The 15,643-nt window shown below is 37.5% G+C and overlaps 1 protein-coding gene across 3 annotated transcripts in view; it reads right to left on the bottom strand.

Annotated features, from left to right (window-relative positions):
- The window catches only part of furinb (furin (paired basic amino acid cleaving enzyme) b), a 131,645-nt gene that overhangs the window by 27,987 nt on the left and 88,015 nt on the right, over positions 1-15,643 (bottom strand). For all 3 annotated transcript variants that reach the window (XM_067436906.1, XM_067436908.1, XM_067436907.1), the window contains exons 6-7: positions 14,322-14,398; positions 220-308 (exon numbers count right to left, since the gene is read on the bottom strand). In XM_067436906.1, the coding sequence (XP_067293007.1) occupies positions 220-308; positions 14,322-14,398 (166 nt within the window). The remainder of the gene's footprint in view (positions 1-219; positions 309-14,321; positions 14,399-15,643) is intronic.

Raw genomic sequence — 15,643 nt, 5'->3', positions numbered from 1 at the left:
ACTCCATGTGACCAGAATAACCAAGATATTCACCTTTATAGAAGTGTTTTATAACTGAAAGATAAAGTGTTTTAGATTAGTCCAGAGAAGCATGGTGACAGATGCACAAAGGGCAGGAAATGACTGAGTGCTTGAATAGTTTTAATGCATGACCACTTCCATTGATCCAATTACCATATGCAAAAGTCTAAGCACCAATTATTCGGATTCTTCACTCACCTCCAATTTTGGCATTGTAGGCCACACCCACTCCACAGACACCATTGTTTGCTGCGGCCGCCACCTCCCCGGCACAGCGTGTTCCGTGCCTAGAGACAAAGAGAGAGTTTGCACTAGTGAACAGTGTGGCATTGGCAGGGTTCACATCCAGTTCACATTCACATCAACTCAATTCAAATTCAGTTCACGTTTGTACAGGCAAATTCTTGGGGCGCTGTCATCGCAACGGAGAGTCAGATCTCAGTGCACCCAAATACAGAAGCATTATCTTCATCCTTTAATTAAAATCTAATTAGATCCTTGCAGGCAACAATAACAATTTAATAAATAAATAAATGTTGGATTATGGTTGGCACTTGGGCGTCTGACCGTTCCTACAGTACTGCCGACACATCTCAGCAGCTTTGTGTCATGGTGGGGATGAACTCCGCTGTCTAAAGAAATAGCAGCTTGCTTTGGGTTTTGTATGTGCACTGCAAGAGCTATTCTCTCCATTCATCTGCATCCTATTTGAGCTCATTGTTTCCCAGAGACAAAACAGAGATTGGGACCTCAGAGTAGGACTGGAGAGCCTCTGAGACAGCAGATGTTTTTGAAACGGTGGCCTCGCCTTAACAGAGCTTTCACTACATCTGCCATTTTACACAAAAGATTATTAAGCACACAAGAACATGACATAAAACACCACAGAAAAATGAATAATGACAAAATAATATGCTTCGTACTGTTAAAAAAAAATAAAATAAACAACAGAATCATATTCAATTATGATATTTTAGTATTTATTAAAACAAAGCATGTAAAATGCCAAAAGGAACATCTAGGAACATTTTAGTGATGAAGCAAACAAATTACTGAACAAATAGGGTCCTACAAAAAGGAGGGTTGGGTACCAAAACCTATATAACAGGTATCAATGTTCATACACATTACTACAAATACATTTAAATGACTTTTCCATGCCTTTTAGGCAAAAATTCATGACCTAAGCTTCCATGAAACATCTGTGTACACTCTCAGAAAAAAAGGTACAGTAGAGGTACAATTTTATTCCTTGGGGAACATATAACTGAACTAAACTCTGCAGGACATCAGCTCTAGGACCGAAATTGCCTACCCCTGACTTAAAGTAAAAAAATGTACCCTTAAGGGTACCACCACAGTGACGGCCACTTGTACCTTAAAAGTTCAGTGTTACTCAAATTATAAAATGAACAGGAACCAATTATAGAGTCATTATTGTCAGTTAATGCGCTTGATATTTTAATCATGATTATTAATGACGTTGATTAATATATACATCAAATGTTTTGTTTGGGGAAACTGCACGTCATATTCTGACTCATAACAAAAGCAGAACAATGTCTAAAAGCTGATATGTGGGGTAATGGCGTTATTTGTCTTATGGTGATTTTAAAATATCCAGCAGTTTGCATCATTACTTGATATTACTGTTGGTCACTGAAAGCTTTTTTTAATTGTAAAACAGTCAAATATTAAATGTTTAGCTACTTGCATCATACACTCTTCGTGTTGGAATTTGCACTAACTGTAAGCCCCGCCTTCTTTGATTTGATTGGTCACCAGTGAAGAGCACTGTTATAAAAAAAAAATTAACAGTTAAATTAACCTAATTTTTTTTTTACATTTTACTTTTGTCATCCTAGTAACAAACAGAGCGGTGTGTAATGGAGTGCAGCAGAGCAGCATCAAGGATATGTCTGTCACCCCCAATGTCTATGGTGTTATAGCCCTGGTTTAGGAAGACAAAAGTATATACAGACAATAATACGTGAAGCATCAGCAGGAAGAATGGTTCAATTGTGGGATCCTGACACTGAGTACACCTACGTGTGCAATCATTTTGCCACTGCTAAGTCAAACATCTAAATGTTTTATATTTAATATTTTAGAATATCATGTCCCCAATTACGTTAGTTTTCAGAGTAATATGACACGTTGCGCTCTGTCTCAATTGCCTTTATCCACTTTTGTGTCCATAAATCCTTGTTTTTTTTTTTGGGTTGAGAGAAATGACAAGGAGGCAGATTCACGCAATACAAACTTAATGGTTTGTATTGCGTGAATCTGCCCCACAGTGCCATTTTAAAAATATCGTTTTGGCACCAGTATCGTTAAAAAACACAAATGATACCAAACCCTACAATTAAGTCAAATAAAAGGTTTAAAATAAAATATCTCACCATACTAATAAGTCACGACAAGGAGCAGGTAAAAATATGGGTAATTTCTTCAAATGTGTGAAGCTATAGATGGGCAATAAAATAGCTTCTAATTAAGGCTATGGACTATTGTATTTCATCAAATCAATAATTGCTGAGGACAGAGGTGTCTATGGATGGTGAAACAGGGGCTCCTGACAGGCCATTATGCAGGTTGTTAAGATCCGTTTCTGATTACTGAGCAAAACCATGGTGTGAAAACACTCTCTCAGCCTTCCACAAAACCTGCTGTGTACATGTAATTCAAAACTAACTGTAATTGTGTCTGAATTTATTCTCCAGGGCATATAGAATTATAGTACACAGTCCTTTATCTTATGGAGGAGAAAACCTGTACTATCATTACTATGTACTTATCAGGTACATCCATCAGAATCTATCTCTCTCAAACTGTAAATAAAACTATTTTATGTTAACAAGCATGTTTGCTAGTTAACCTGCCTAGCAGGCAGTTAAATGTTTTCCCTTTTCTCACAATTATTATAATCTAGACACATTTGTATATGCTTATGAAGGGCTGAATTACAACACATACATTTCGTGCTGAGGTTGTAAAGCCTTTGTTTTCAATAAACCATAATTTTCAACCTTTTGTCTTGTGCTTGTGCCAGGTGACAGTTATCGTGATGAATGTTTGATAGCTGGGTGCACCTCATGAATAAACAATACAGTTTTTATATCAGCTCGTTTTGGAGGTTGTTTGCAGGTAAAATGTATTGCATAAGGGAATTGCCTTCAGTAGAAAGAGATTTTAAGCACACCTTTTATATGAAGATGTAACTACATTTTAAGGATGGCTCAGAATGGCCAACCCGGGGGCGTTTTCACATTTTAAAGCTAAATTTATCATCATTACTCCAGTCTTCAGTGTCACATGATCCTTCACTTATCATTCTCATATGAGGATTTCATAATGATTATTATCTGTGCTGAAAACTGTTTTGCTGCTCATGGTGCCGCTTCATTGTTGTGGAAACCACTATACCATTCAAACATTTTTGGTAAAATTAATAAAGAGAGAAATTAATACTTTTATTGATCACATGCATTAAATTGATCATTTGTTATTATTATTACAAAATACAATTTATTTAATGAATGCATATAAATGCTGTACATTGAACTTTCTATCATCCAAAAGTCCTGAAAAATAAAATGTATCATGGTTTCCACAACATTTTTAAGCAGCACAACTGTTTTTAACACAGATAATAATCATAAATGTTTCATGATTATAAAATCCTCATATGAGAATGATAAGTGAAGGATCATGTGACACTGAAGACTGGAGTAATGATGATAAATTCAGCTTTGATCACAGGAATAAATTACACTAGGCTACTATATTCACAAGCTGTTAATTTGTAATGATATTTTACAATGTTACTGTTTTAACTGTATTTTTGATTAAATAAATGCAGCCTTGGTGAGCAGAAGATAAACATAAAAAACTGTCAGTTAGCACTGCATTATTCATACACTTTATTGACAATAAATAGCCTATACTGAGATGGCTTGAAAACACACAAAGCATATAGCTATTGTCGCAATCGTCTGATTGTCGTCGTCACGTTTCATCACTCATATAGCTGTTGTTTTCCTTCAGCTGCAGCTAAAGCTTGACATTACTTAAACGAATCCGCTTTTGGACTTTCTGTGAGAGCGCCTCATATTTAGATATGAATAAAATGACAGGTCATGTATAGATTATTTTTGTCTCTGAATTTAAATCTTGATGTATTCACATTGGTTTCTGTGTAAATACACTTGCCCGTGACCTCAAGAAGTGTGCTATCAACCGAGGTTACATACAGAAAGCTGTTTTAGCGTCCCTGTTAACTTGCCCGCTGTAACCTCGGTTCAAATCCGGATCGGAGCGGGTCGACTATGAGAACCAGTAAATGTGCGGGGGACGTAAATACATTTTATTAAAAGTGAGGGGGACACGTCCCCCCTGACGGGTATTAATGAGGAGGCCAAAACTGATATTAAAACTTTGTTGGACACTTTTTGGTACAAGCATACAACCTGTCCAGTATTAATATTTAACCCCTCAACATGTGTTTTAGCCAGTTTGTCAGCTTAGAAAATGTTTTTTTTTTTGTCCATTTTAACACTATAATCTTAAAAGTGGTAAAACCGGATTCCCGGATTCCAATATAATCCAATTTATGTGCAAGCATGATCATTAAAAAATAATAATCAATAAATACCACAAAAGTATCACACCATAAGGGGCACTGTTGTGTCAGCACAGCTGTGATTTGGCATGAAGCAGCAGATCCTAGGCTAATGGATCTGCTGGAAGGCTAATGAAGACAAACCAACATTTACCTTCTGGCGACAATACATGTATCTTGTGTCTTCTTTTGGCATTCACATGGGCACTGAGATTTGGTGACTGGAAGCTTTACATGTCGACCTTCAAGAGCATGATGCCCTGGTTTGCTGAATATGATCACACAACTTGGCTTGACTCATTCCCATAGATAGGGGTACTGATTGATAGAGGTTTTGGGATACTTTGTTATGTTTCCAAGCTGATATTCACTTTGAAATCTGTTACCCTTTAGGCAGAGATTGTTTTTTTTCATGTTTTAGTTCTGTTTTCTCTTATACTGTACAATAAAAGTTTATTCTATATGTACTTTAGCAGACATCCCATGAATGTTAGCTTTCATTTGATACCATTTTTATGTATATGGTCCTCTTGGTTGTGAAGATATTCAACATTTATCGTTGGTATGTCGAGTTGAGCAGGAAACCAAAAAATTGGCCTGAAATTGCTTGTACAAGTCACACAAAAAACAGCTTTACAACCACCCTAATATCTTACCTATGGATGTCTTCTAACAAAGAAAATAGGGTGACAGCTTGTACCAAAACATGTCCGCAAAAGTCTTAACGGAAGCCTTTTTCAGAATTGGCCCCCTGACTAAAAAGCTCAGAAGCTTCGAATGAAAGACATGACAAACATGACATTCGGTGCAGTCTTGTACAAACGGTCAGAATGACCTCTGTGGCCATTGTGGTAGTTATAGAATTCAGGTTGGTAGTTCTAGTGTTAAAGCATTGCTTTGTTAACTTTTATTCAAATTGCACAGGACTTCTTAGAGATCGACTGGAAGTGATTCAAATGAGTGGCCACATAATTTAATAAGAATGTTCAAACTTTTCCTTGAAATGTACTTTGTAGGAAGTCTGATGCTGTGATATTGCTTTGATTTGCATATTCCCATCCACAACTTTTAAAGACACCCACATGCAGTCAGAAAGACCGATCAGTGCCCATGTCCTGAACTCAAGGGCTTAATGGGTATCATTATAGAGTTACGGCACTGACAAGGGTAAGGGCAGTTCTTTAAACACTGACTTTCGAAATAAGTCATTGGACCATAACACAAACTTTCAAAACCAAATACAAACAGTCCTTCCTGGCAAAAAAGAGAGAAAAAGTCCTTCCCTCTAAAGATGAAACACATCAAGGTCGCTTTGCTGGCAGCCATTCAGGCATAATAGCAATCAAACTATCATTTACTCCTGAGTGTGGACAACACAGCCTGAGCCTATCTATTCGTAAAAAGTTAGTGTTTGTTCTTTAAAAGACTTTGGGAATGTAAACCTGAGGCACCTGCATTCATTTGTTCACACCGATAATGGGTAGTGACTCAGTCCCGGGCTTTGTTTCATAGCAGAGTCCACTTAATGTTTCACAATCAGATTTTTTTCTGCACCTTGTGACCAGATCAAATCTGCGGCTTTATAAATCCAAAACCTCATTCCAAGTGATTAGAGCTCCCTACCACAGAGAAAGCCTTTTGCACAGAGATGCTGTTCAGCTAATTTACCTTTCACAGCTCAGCGAGGTGCAAAAACACTGATTCAGATAACTGTGCTCTCAATTTTTAAAGTGCCATGAGTCACAATAAAGCTGACGAGCTCAAAACAACTTCAAATGATGTGTGGTTGGGGAAAAGAATGTTAAAATATGATGCCATAACAAGTGTCCTGGTCTCCCTTTACATAAATGATGCTCCAACTATAAAATTGACAAAAATGTATGCTTGGTATACAATAAATGTTGCATAAAGGATTTGTTGTGGAGTGAGGGGAACTAAAATAAATGTTATAGTGCTTGGTTTTATTTACCAGTATTTGTTTTTCATTTGTGAATGTAATAATAAAATGTGACTGTAGTAGTGATGCTGAAAATTCACAGAAATAAATTACATGTTAAAATATAAAATAGAATATAATAGAAAAGTTATTTTAAATTTTAATAATATTTTATAATATGTTTTTTTTCCATGATTTTTTAAATAAAATAAATGTAGCCTTGGTGAGCATAAGAGACTTCTTCTAAAAGCAAGTGTACGGCACCAGAAATTAATCTTAAGTACATAATGAAATTCAAAAATATTACACCATATAAAGGGATAGTTCACTTTAAAATAAAAATTCTGTCATCCTTTACTCACCCTCAAGTTGCTTCAAATCTGTATGAAATTCTTTCTTCAGCTGAACACAACAGAATATATTTTGAACGGTCAGTAAACAAACAGTTAACTGGAGCCATTGACTTCCATAGTATTTTTTTTTACTACTATGGAAGTCAATGGCTCCAGTTTAAAATGACTAATTACTAAAACTTGAGTAATCTGAATCATTATTGCTTTTAGTACAGTTATGTTACAAAGCTTGGAGCACTGAATGGTATTCAAAGTCATTATATTATATTATATTATATTATATTATATTATATTATATTATATTATATTATATTATATTATATTATATTATATTACTGAGATTATCATTGCCAAAATTGTTTTTCCAGCTGCAATAAAAAATATAAACCGCTTCTAAAATAGATTCATTGCGTGTTGCCGTCATGGTTGGTTAGGACAAAAACGAATTAACATCGAAATGATACCTTTTATATTTTACCTTTATATGTCGTGGTTTCATATGTAGTTATTAGGATATGGTGTTATGTAGTTCCAAACATGCATGCATTTCTTTCTTTATAAAAATGCCAGTTTTTTTGTTTTAGTCCATAAATTGAGTCAATGTGAATTAATCATTCTTCAAAATATATTCTTCTATCCATCTCCGACAGAAAAAAAGTCATACAAGTTTGGAATGACATGAAGGTTGAGTAAATTAGGTCACTATTTTCTTTTCTGGGTGATCCATCCATTTAAAGACAAAAAGTGAAGTGTTTGTGCATACAACTGCTTACCTCCAAGAAGAAAAAAAAAAACATGGTTGACTGGATCACTTTCTTTTCTACTCCCCTCCTTGTCTTACCTCTATTTAGTTGCAAAATTACCAACAATCTTTTTCAAACTTGCCTGTGGAGATTGCAGCGATCTAAGGCCCACCAGGGAGAGGCAGAGAAGAGAGTGTAAATGAACTTGAATGGAAGTAGTTTTTTCTTTTTCCTTCCCTGCCAGCAACAATCCCACCACACTAAAACTAGGACCGGAGACATGCTCTAATTCTTTCCGTCTCTTTGTGTTTTAGCCCTCCACGGCTTGTTTTATGTTCCTTTCAATTTCCTGATTCATGCATTTACAATTCCCCCCGCTCAGAGGCATAGGGTGCCCTTGAAAATTCGTGATGAGCCTGTGTACAGTACGCTGTTTGGTAGACTGATGGACTCCATCCATGTGTCGTAGAGTAGAGCATCTCTATTCCTCTCTTCAATAGGCCTGGATTAGGAAGCACTCTAAAAAGGATTAGTGCATTTTCCAGCCAGCTAAACTCAGCCCTCGAGCAGGGTTTCAGAAACCCACATGTCCTGAATGAGAAAAGGGTTATGGAGAAAAAGGTGGAGCAAGTAATAGAGAGACAGCATCTTAGATAATGGCATGAGAAATGAGAGGGTGACGGAAGTGGAGGCGAAACCTTTGCCAAGTCTTTGACTCAACTACAGAGCACATTCCAGAACTCAGAAGTCCCTGTCATGGTTAGTCTCTAGCTTCAGTTGCCAGGCTGGCATGGAGCAGCGGATGCTAGGGCAGATTTCCAGCATCTCTGATGAGATTCCAGAGGCCCGACAGCACTGGAAAGGCAGGCTGACAGGTCTGGGTCACGTGAGGCGAAGGGTTGAGTGGAGAGGCAGAGAATTCACGCCTAACAGTGTTATTTAGACCTCTGGCTGACAGCCACCTCACACTATCCATCCATCACAGGCGTTATTAGAATTAAAGAAAGAGAAAGGAAGAGGAGGACTTTTAAGGTCTCGTTTATTGATTCAATTAAGCCAACGAGACCTGGATATTGATGTACAAAAAACAGAGTCTCCAAGCTGACTTTCACCCAATTGCAAAAGATCAGTAACTTAAACACCACAATTAAGACAACAAATAAACAGTTAAGATATGCATACAAATGCCAAGCCAGAAAACTGTGCCACAATCCTAAGGTGTTCTGGGTGGTTGTTAAGGCATTATTTAGGTTTCTAGGTTGCTCTTGGCCACTTTTACAATTCTACACTTTTATATTAAAAAATTTATAAATAAAGTGAATTATATTAAATGCTCACACTGAATCACAAAATTATAATGTATAGTATGAAAAATGGATATTCACTTAGAGATTATATTAGTGTCATTATGTTATTAAAGATTACGGTTAAAGAAAGATTATGGGTTCTCATCAAAGTATTCTACAATGAGCATGCAGAATTAAATGATTCTCTTTTCTGTAGCTTTCGGCTGTCTATAAAAATATACCTTTTCATAGATTTCTTTTCATATTTATTTGTAATGTCAAGCTCTTTCCTGTTTTAGATGTGTTTTTTGCAGCATTCACGCCGAAAACCAAAGCAAGGATGTCTCTGTACAATTTTTCTCTTAATGACTAGTCTTCAGCAGGAACTGCTGCTGAAAAACATCCCCACAGCATGATGCTGCCACCACCATGCTTCACTGTAGAGATGGTATTGGCCAGGTGATTAGCGCTGCCTATCAACTGAATTTACCACAGGACTCCAATCAAGTTGTAGAAACATCTCAAGGATTATTAGTGGAATCAGGATACACCTGGGCTCAGTTTTGAGTGTCATGGTGGAGGATGTGAATACTTATGTACATGTGATTTTTTTTTTTTTTTTTGCATTTGTAAATATTTCAAACAAACTTCTTTCACATTGTCATTATGGGGTATTATTTGTAGAATTTTGCAGAAAATAATGAATTTAATCACATTTTTGAATAAGGCTGTAACATAACAAAATGTGTGGGAAGTGAAGTGCTGTGAATACTTTCCAGATGTACTGTACATGAATTTATTTGCAATCACTGGTTTAAGTGGCAAACAAGTACAAGAACAAGTATGCCCATATTTTTTTTTTTTTTACTAACTTAACAACAGCAAGCGTCTCACGTACTTATCAGAACTACAGCACAAAGACAAATGTAGAGAGAGACCATTAAAGTCTATGCCAAACCATTTCTGCCTCTTCCATTTGAATTTGAATAAGCACTTCACTTCAATTTCACTCAGTCCAATCATCATTGTCAAAGAGTTCAGTCCAAATGAACGAGATCCACTGAACATTAGTGTAAAAGCCTGAAATTCTGGAAATGTGGAGTGCTGGTGAAATGGGTTATGGATAAGTTCTGATTAAAGCAGGTGTATGCAATTGTAGCTATTAAAACAAAGACGTACGCCATCCTCCTCCAGCCACTTCAGTAGCTAGAAAAATATCTAACATTAGCATGATGCTGCTAAAATGACGCAGCACATTCAGCTCACTTGCAATGCCTGTGTGGAGTTGGTTTAAAGAAATACAGTATAAGCCGCATTTTGTGAATATCAGACATTTATACATAGGAACAAAGAGAATATGAAGGACGTATAAAAGAAAAAACATCTTACGATGCCCTTCAATACATGAAACTCTCTCCCTAAGTCTCTGTGTTTGCTTCCATCCCTCTCTCGGTAGATACCAGGGATGGAAATTAGCACCCGCCACCAGCCAAATGCGGGTGATTTTGAGTTGTGGCGGGTAAACTCGCTTCACCTACCGGCCACCGTGGCGGGTAAATAAAAAATAACATACTGTTTCCCCTCTTTATAAACTGTGTTCAGTGAATGCGAGTGCGGCCGTATGTCCGAATATGACCAGTCGTTTTCGCCGTCATTACCCGGATGTAGTGCCAGAAGACGCGAATAATAACCATAATAACTCGCGCGCACTGAGAGAAGATCATAGGAGAAGATCCGTCACTGTCATCCGGAAGCGCGCACCCGTCTCACAGCGCGCAAATATTGAGTTCTCTTTCAAGTCTTGTGCTTAAACGGACAAACTCACACAAAAAGTATGCCAACATGTTCATCTTGATGAGAATTCTAGCAGACATAGTCTGAATATGCCTTAAGTGAACTTTATACAGTCGTGAAAGATGACGCATATCCCTCTATTAGGTCTTAAAGGGGCAGTAGCTTTTACTGCTATGTTTAATGTCAAACAAACGATAAGGACATCACTCACTGCTCTTGATTGAATAGCTTTTGTAAGTTTAATAAGGAATAATCTTTCATTTAAACAGTTAAATATGCAGTTATTTTACATTTGATTACTTTATTAAATTTCTGTAGGCTAGTAGACCTGTACATTATTATTTAATGTACACATGAGTGAGATCAAGTTAAACATTTGACTTTGAATTTTATTTTATACTGTTTGATGTTGCAATGTGCTAAATAAATATTTGCATAATTTGTAATTGATTTATTATTTGAAACTTTAATATTAATTAATGTAATTGCAATGCCTTGATTTTTAGTAAAGTTACTCAGTCATAGCATTAGCCATAAATGCAATGGATAATTGGCATAATTTCTTTTTGTGCTTCGGTTTCAGCCAATAATTTTTATTTCGGTGCATCCCTACTGACAATGTTCTGCTCGGTATGTCGTCAACACGCTTCAGGAGATGCCAAAACTAGTAGTTTCATTGTTGGTACTAAAAACCTAAAACTGGAAGCCATAAAAGAATCATCCAAATGCCACATCCAGGTAAAAAAAAAAAAAAGAGAGAACATAGAGCCCTACTCATTTAATGAAATGTATATCAGTTCATGGTTTGTGTGTGTATAAGAGTGAAAAAATGTCAGTATTTCATTGAGATTTGAGATTAAATAAACAGCTTAAGTATTGTAGAGCTTGTAGTATTAATTTTCACGTGCAGTTACACATTGTCGGTTAAAAACAAGAAAGTGGCTGGTAAAAACATTGAGTGGCTGGTAGATTTTGAAATCCACCAGCCACAGTGGCCGGTGGAAAAAAAAGTTAATTTCCATCCCTGGTAGATACGCATTCAAATAGTCTCTTGGTGCCACGTTTTGAGAACATATGACAGAACGGCAGCTGTCTTTGGATCAGCATATCATTTTGAGCACCTGCTGATGTCCCGCAGGAAAGAACAAGGGAATGTATTTAATATGAGATCTCAATTGTTTCTCATAGATAAAAATGGAGAGCAGATGGAGACGCATCTTTTGCTTTTTCTGATTTTTCTCTTGAGAAAAAGACTCTTATGTCTCTCCGCTTGAGTATAAGAAGAAATCTATATTAGAAAAACATTGGTGCTGAGCTGGTTAACAAAGCAAGTCTGGTTGGTTAAGTTAATTGGTTAATCCTTGTTGGGGACTAATTAAATACTCTTAATCTGACAATAATTCTTATTTTAAGGAATTTTAGGACCTTCATCTCAAGAAGGACAACAAAATCTTCGTGAGAATCTTGAGCTATAAAAATGTCCAATTTTCAACCAAGCTTGATAAGGACCAAAAATGTGTTCAGTTTGTTAATAAAGTGAGATTGCAGGGAAAAATAAAGAGACAGACTGAAAGCTTTTTTTTCTGAAATAAATAAATTAATAAAATAAGCAGTCTAAAAGCTGTACTACCCCTCAATCTTCCTGACAAAACAATGAAAAGCCTCTGCTTCTAAAAGCACTGGTAGCCATCCGTGCATTAAAGCCATGAAGCCAGCAATTACTCTTCAGTTTGGAAACCGAAGCCTGTGTCAATACATAGGCTATATAGAAAAATGTGTTTTTGTCTTCAAAAGATGCATGTATGCTAACCTGGCAACACCAATTTAATCACAGTGAAACGCTTGATGACTGCTGTATACTACACTCAATAGCTGAGGCTCCAATTCATCTCAAGATCAGATTTACAGGGGATTCAAAGAAAAAAACAAGCCACCTTTCATAAACGAAGCCGTTTCCCGGTTGCTCTTTGCAAAATATAATTTTGATGAGAATCCATAATGTGCCAAGGAATAACTCTCTCGGATGTAATCTGCCTTCTATGAGACCGCCTCAACGTTTCTGGCTATTGACACAGTCATGCATTTTGCTTCCCATTTCATGGACTCGAACAGATTCAGTTCTGGATAATGATCTTGACAGTCAAGGCGCTCGAGATGTGCTGCACTTCCTGTGCACCGGGGGTTGCTGAGGTGTGGGGATGGATTCCCCCATTTCTATCCACTGATTGATCATGATATGTGTGTGTGCCTGGACACCAAGAGGGTTATGAATGCTTGTTAAAGCTGTTACCACAGAGCGCCTGTCACACTTTAAGTAGCTGCCGAGGGTATTAGCAGGGGTGAAGACAGTAACTTCAGCGTGTTAGAAGCTGAGTGAGGTGCTCCGACACAACTATGGTGGTGTTAACAGATTCGCTAGAAAAGATTTGCTTCTGCAACTTTGTAAGCTGCACTGTTCTGAGGAGATACTGAATTTGGAGCCTTTCCTCTCCATCCTTCTGCTGTGAGATTCTGAACATAATAGGAAAAAACAAGAGAAAGTAAGCAAGAAAGAGTTCTGGCAGGAAGCCCAGAGTGCAAGAGATTTGAAGCAAATCCCCCTGACAGGGAAGCGATGGGCTGCTGGGAGATGGGCTTCAGGGTAGAGGGATGAAGAAAAGGACGGGGGGTTAAAGAGGCAGAATGCATCTTCCCTCCATTACAGCTGATCAAGTGACGCTTAATGGGCATGAGTCTATCAATAAGAAAGAATTAACATCCCAACGTCTTTAGTGCGCTAAATTAAATCTGATTTACGGAGCAAGAGGAAGACAAGGCAGAAGACAGATAGATTGGGCATCTCTAAATTGTGCTCAAAATGCTCTTAAAACATAATGACGAAAAAAATGGAAAGTGCCATGGAGAGTGAAAGACGAGAAAGAGAGGTCACTGGTCGGTTAATTTCAACAGTGCTGCAACAGGAAACTGATTGCCACTAAATGATGGACAGAGATGCAAAAAAACTAAAACAGACAGACAGACAAAAAGCAAAAGTCTGAGGAAGTGCTCCCTATGGAGAAACCGACGGCACACTGTGCAGTTATGAGATTTCCTCTAAAATGCATTTTTCATGAGTATTTAACAGCTGTTAGTGCATGTCGCTGAATGGCAGGTGCTTTGCTGGCTGCATTAAACCTACCAAATGACGCGGTTCCAAACCACTTTATATCCCTAACAAAACACTAAGCACCTAAGTTACTCGTATTACATCACAGCTTAAATCAGTGCACTAAAAAGGAGAGAAGCAGATGCAACACCTAGCAAGCAGTCTACCTTGATCAAACGCACAAAAAAATGCGATCTATGTTGGTGGCTCGGTAGGGTTTCAAACAGAGTTAGCAGTATGCAGGTTTACACAATGACAGATTCTGGCTCGGATACCTGAAAGAACCTCTAAAACATTTACAAGCTAAAAGCTTCTGCAATATGGCATGTCTATTGCAGCCCGACAGATCTGGCAACCCTGCTGTGGATGCACTGATTGGAACGGCAAAGAAAGAGACAGGAGAGAAAGAGAGAGATTCTTACCTGTTGTCATTCAGCTGTGTGTATCTGGGCTGAGGGTCTGGATCTCTGTCATTGACATCATAACTGGCGTCGGGATCCTTAAAATAAAACAGCATAAATCGAAAGGATTAAATTGCAACACTCAACCTTCAGTTGTCACTGAGAATACACTGATTTTTTTCTTACATTGCATAGATGCAAACCTACCTACCTAGATTACATTTTTAGGCATCGATATTCACACTAGGGATATGCAAAAATGTGTGTTGGTATAATTAGACTAATTCAGGGTCACGTTCACCACACCAATATGTTTCTTAAGGAGCTAACTGCAGGCTCATTTGAATTCAATTGGTAGAGATAGCCAAGGTGAAATGCCACAAACCACAGAGACACCTGAGGCAAGAACGAATTGAGCAGAGAGTATTATGGGATAGAATGTACAGTAAGGCTAAACAGGAATGTTTGGTAACATCTCCAAATACCTCAATACCACCCTTGTGAAGAGTCTAATTTCTATGCAAAACTAGGTATTATGCAAAGTTTTCATAATCCTGAGTGTATTACTGAAACTACATTTCTACTGTGCAAAGTACTTAACAGGAAATTATGTTTTGTGAATCAGAACATTAAGAATTCAGTGAACCAGAAATGTTAAAAATTACATATCAAATCTGACTAGTAAGTAGGCTATCTGCATGACTCTTCAGTGTTAATATAGCCCTGTATAATTAGGCTGATTTAGGGTCACGTCCACCACATACCGATCCCTATCATTCAAGCTTTATATACACTAAATTGCCAAAAGTTTTATGGCGCCTGCCTTTACATGCACATGAACTTTAAATGACATCCCATTCTTAATCCATAGGGTTTAATATGGAGATGGAGCTTCAATTAATCCCAAAGGTGTTCTATTGGGTTGAGGTTCACAAAGTTGGGAGCATGAAATTGTCCAAAATGTCTTGGTATGCTGAAGCATTAAAAGTTACTTTCACTGGAATTAAAGGGCTAAGCCAAACCCCTGAAAAACAACCATACATCACGATCCCCCCTCCACCAAACTTTAAACTTAGCACAATGCAGTCAGGCAAGTACTGTTCTCCAGACTCAGAATTGTGATTCGTCACTCCGGAGAACATGTCTCCACTGCTCTAGAGTCTAGTGGCGATGTGCTTTACATCCAACCCTTTGCATTGCACTTGGTGATGTAAGGCTTAGATGCAGCTGCTTGGCCATGGAAACCCATTCCATGAAGCTCTCTATGCACTGTTCTTGAGCTAATCTGAAGGCTACACAAAAGTTTGGTCTATAGCTATTTGGTCAACAGAAAAGAAAGTTAA

This window comes from Pseudorasbora parva, chromosome 25 (genome assembly GCF_024679245.1).
Source record: "Pseudorasbora parva isolate DD20220531a chromosome 25, ASM2467924v1, whole genome shotgun sequence".
NCBI lineage: Eukaryota > Metazoa > Chordata > Actinopteri > Cypriniformes > Gobionidae > Pseudorasbora > Pseudorasbora parva.
The sequence above is the reverse complement of the archived record's forward strand: the minus strand, read 5'-3'. Positions and strand labels throughout refer to the sequence as shown.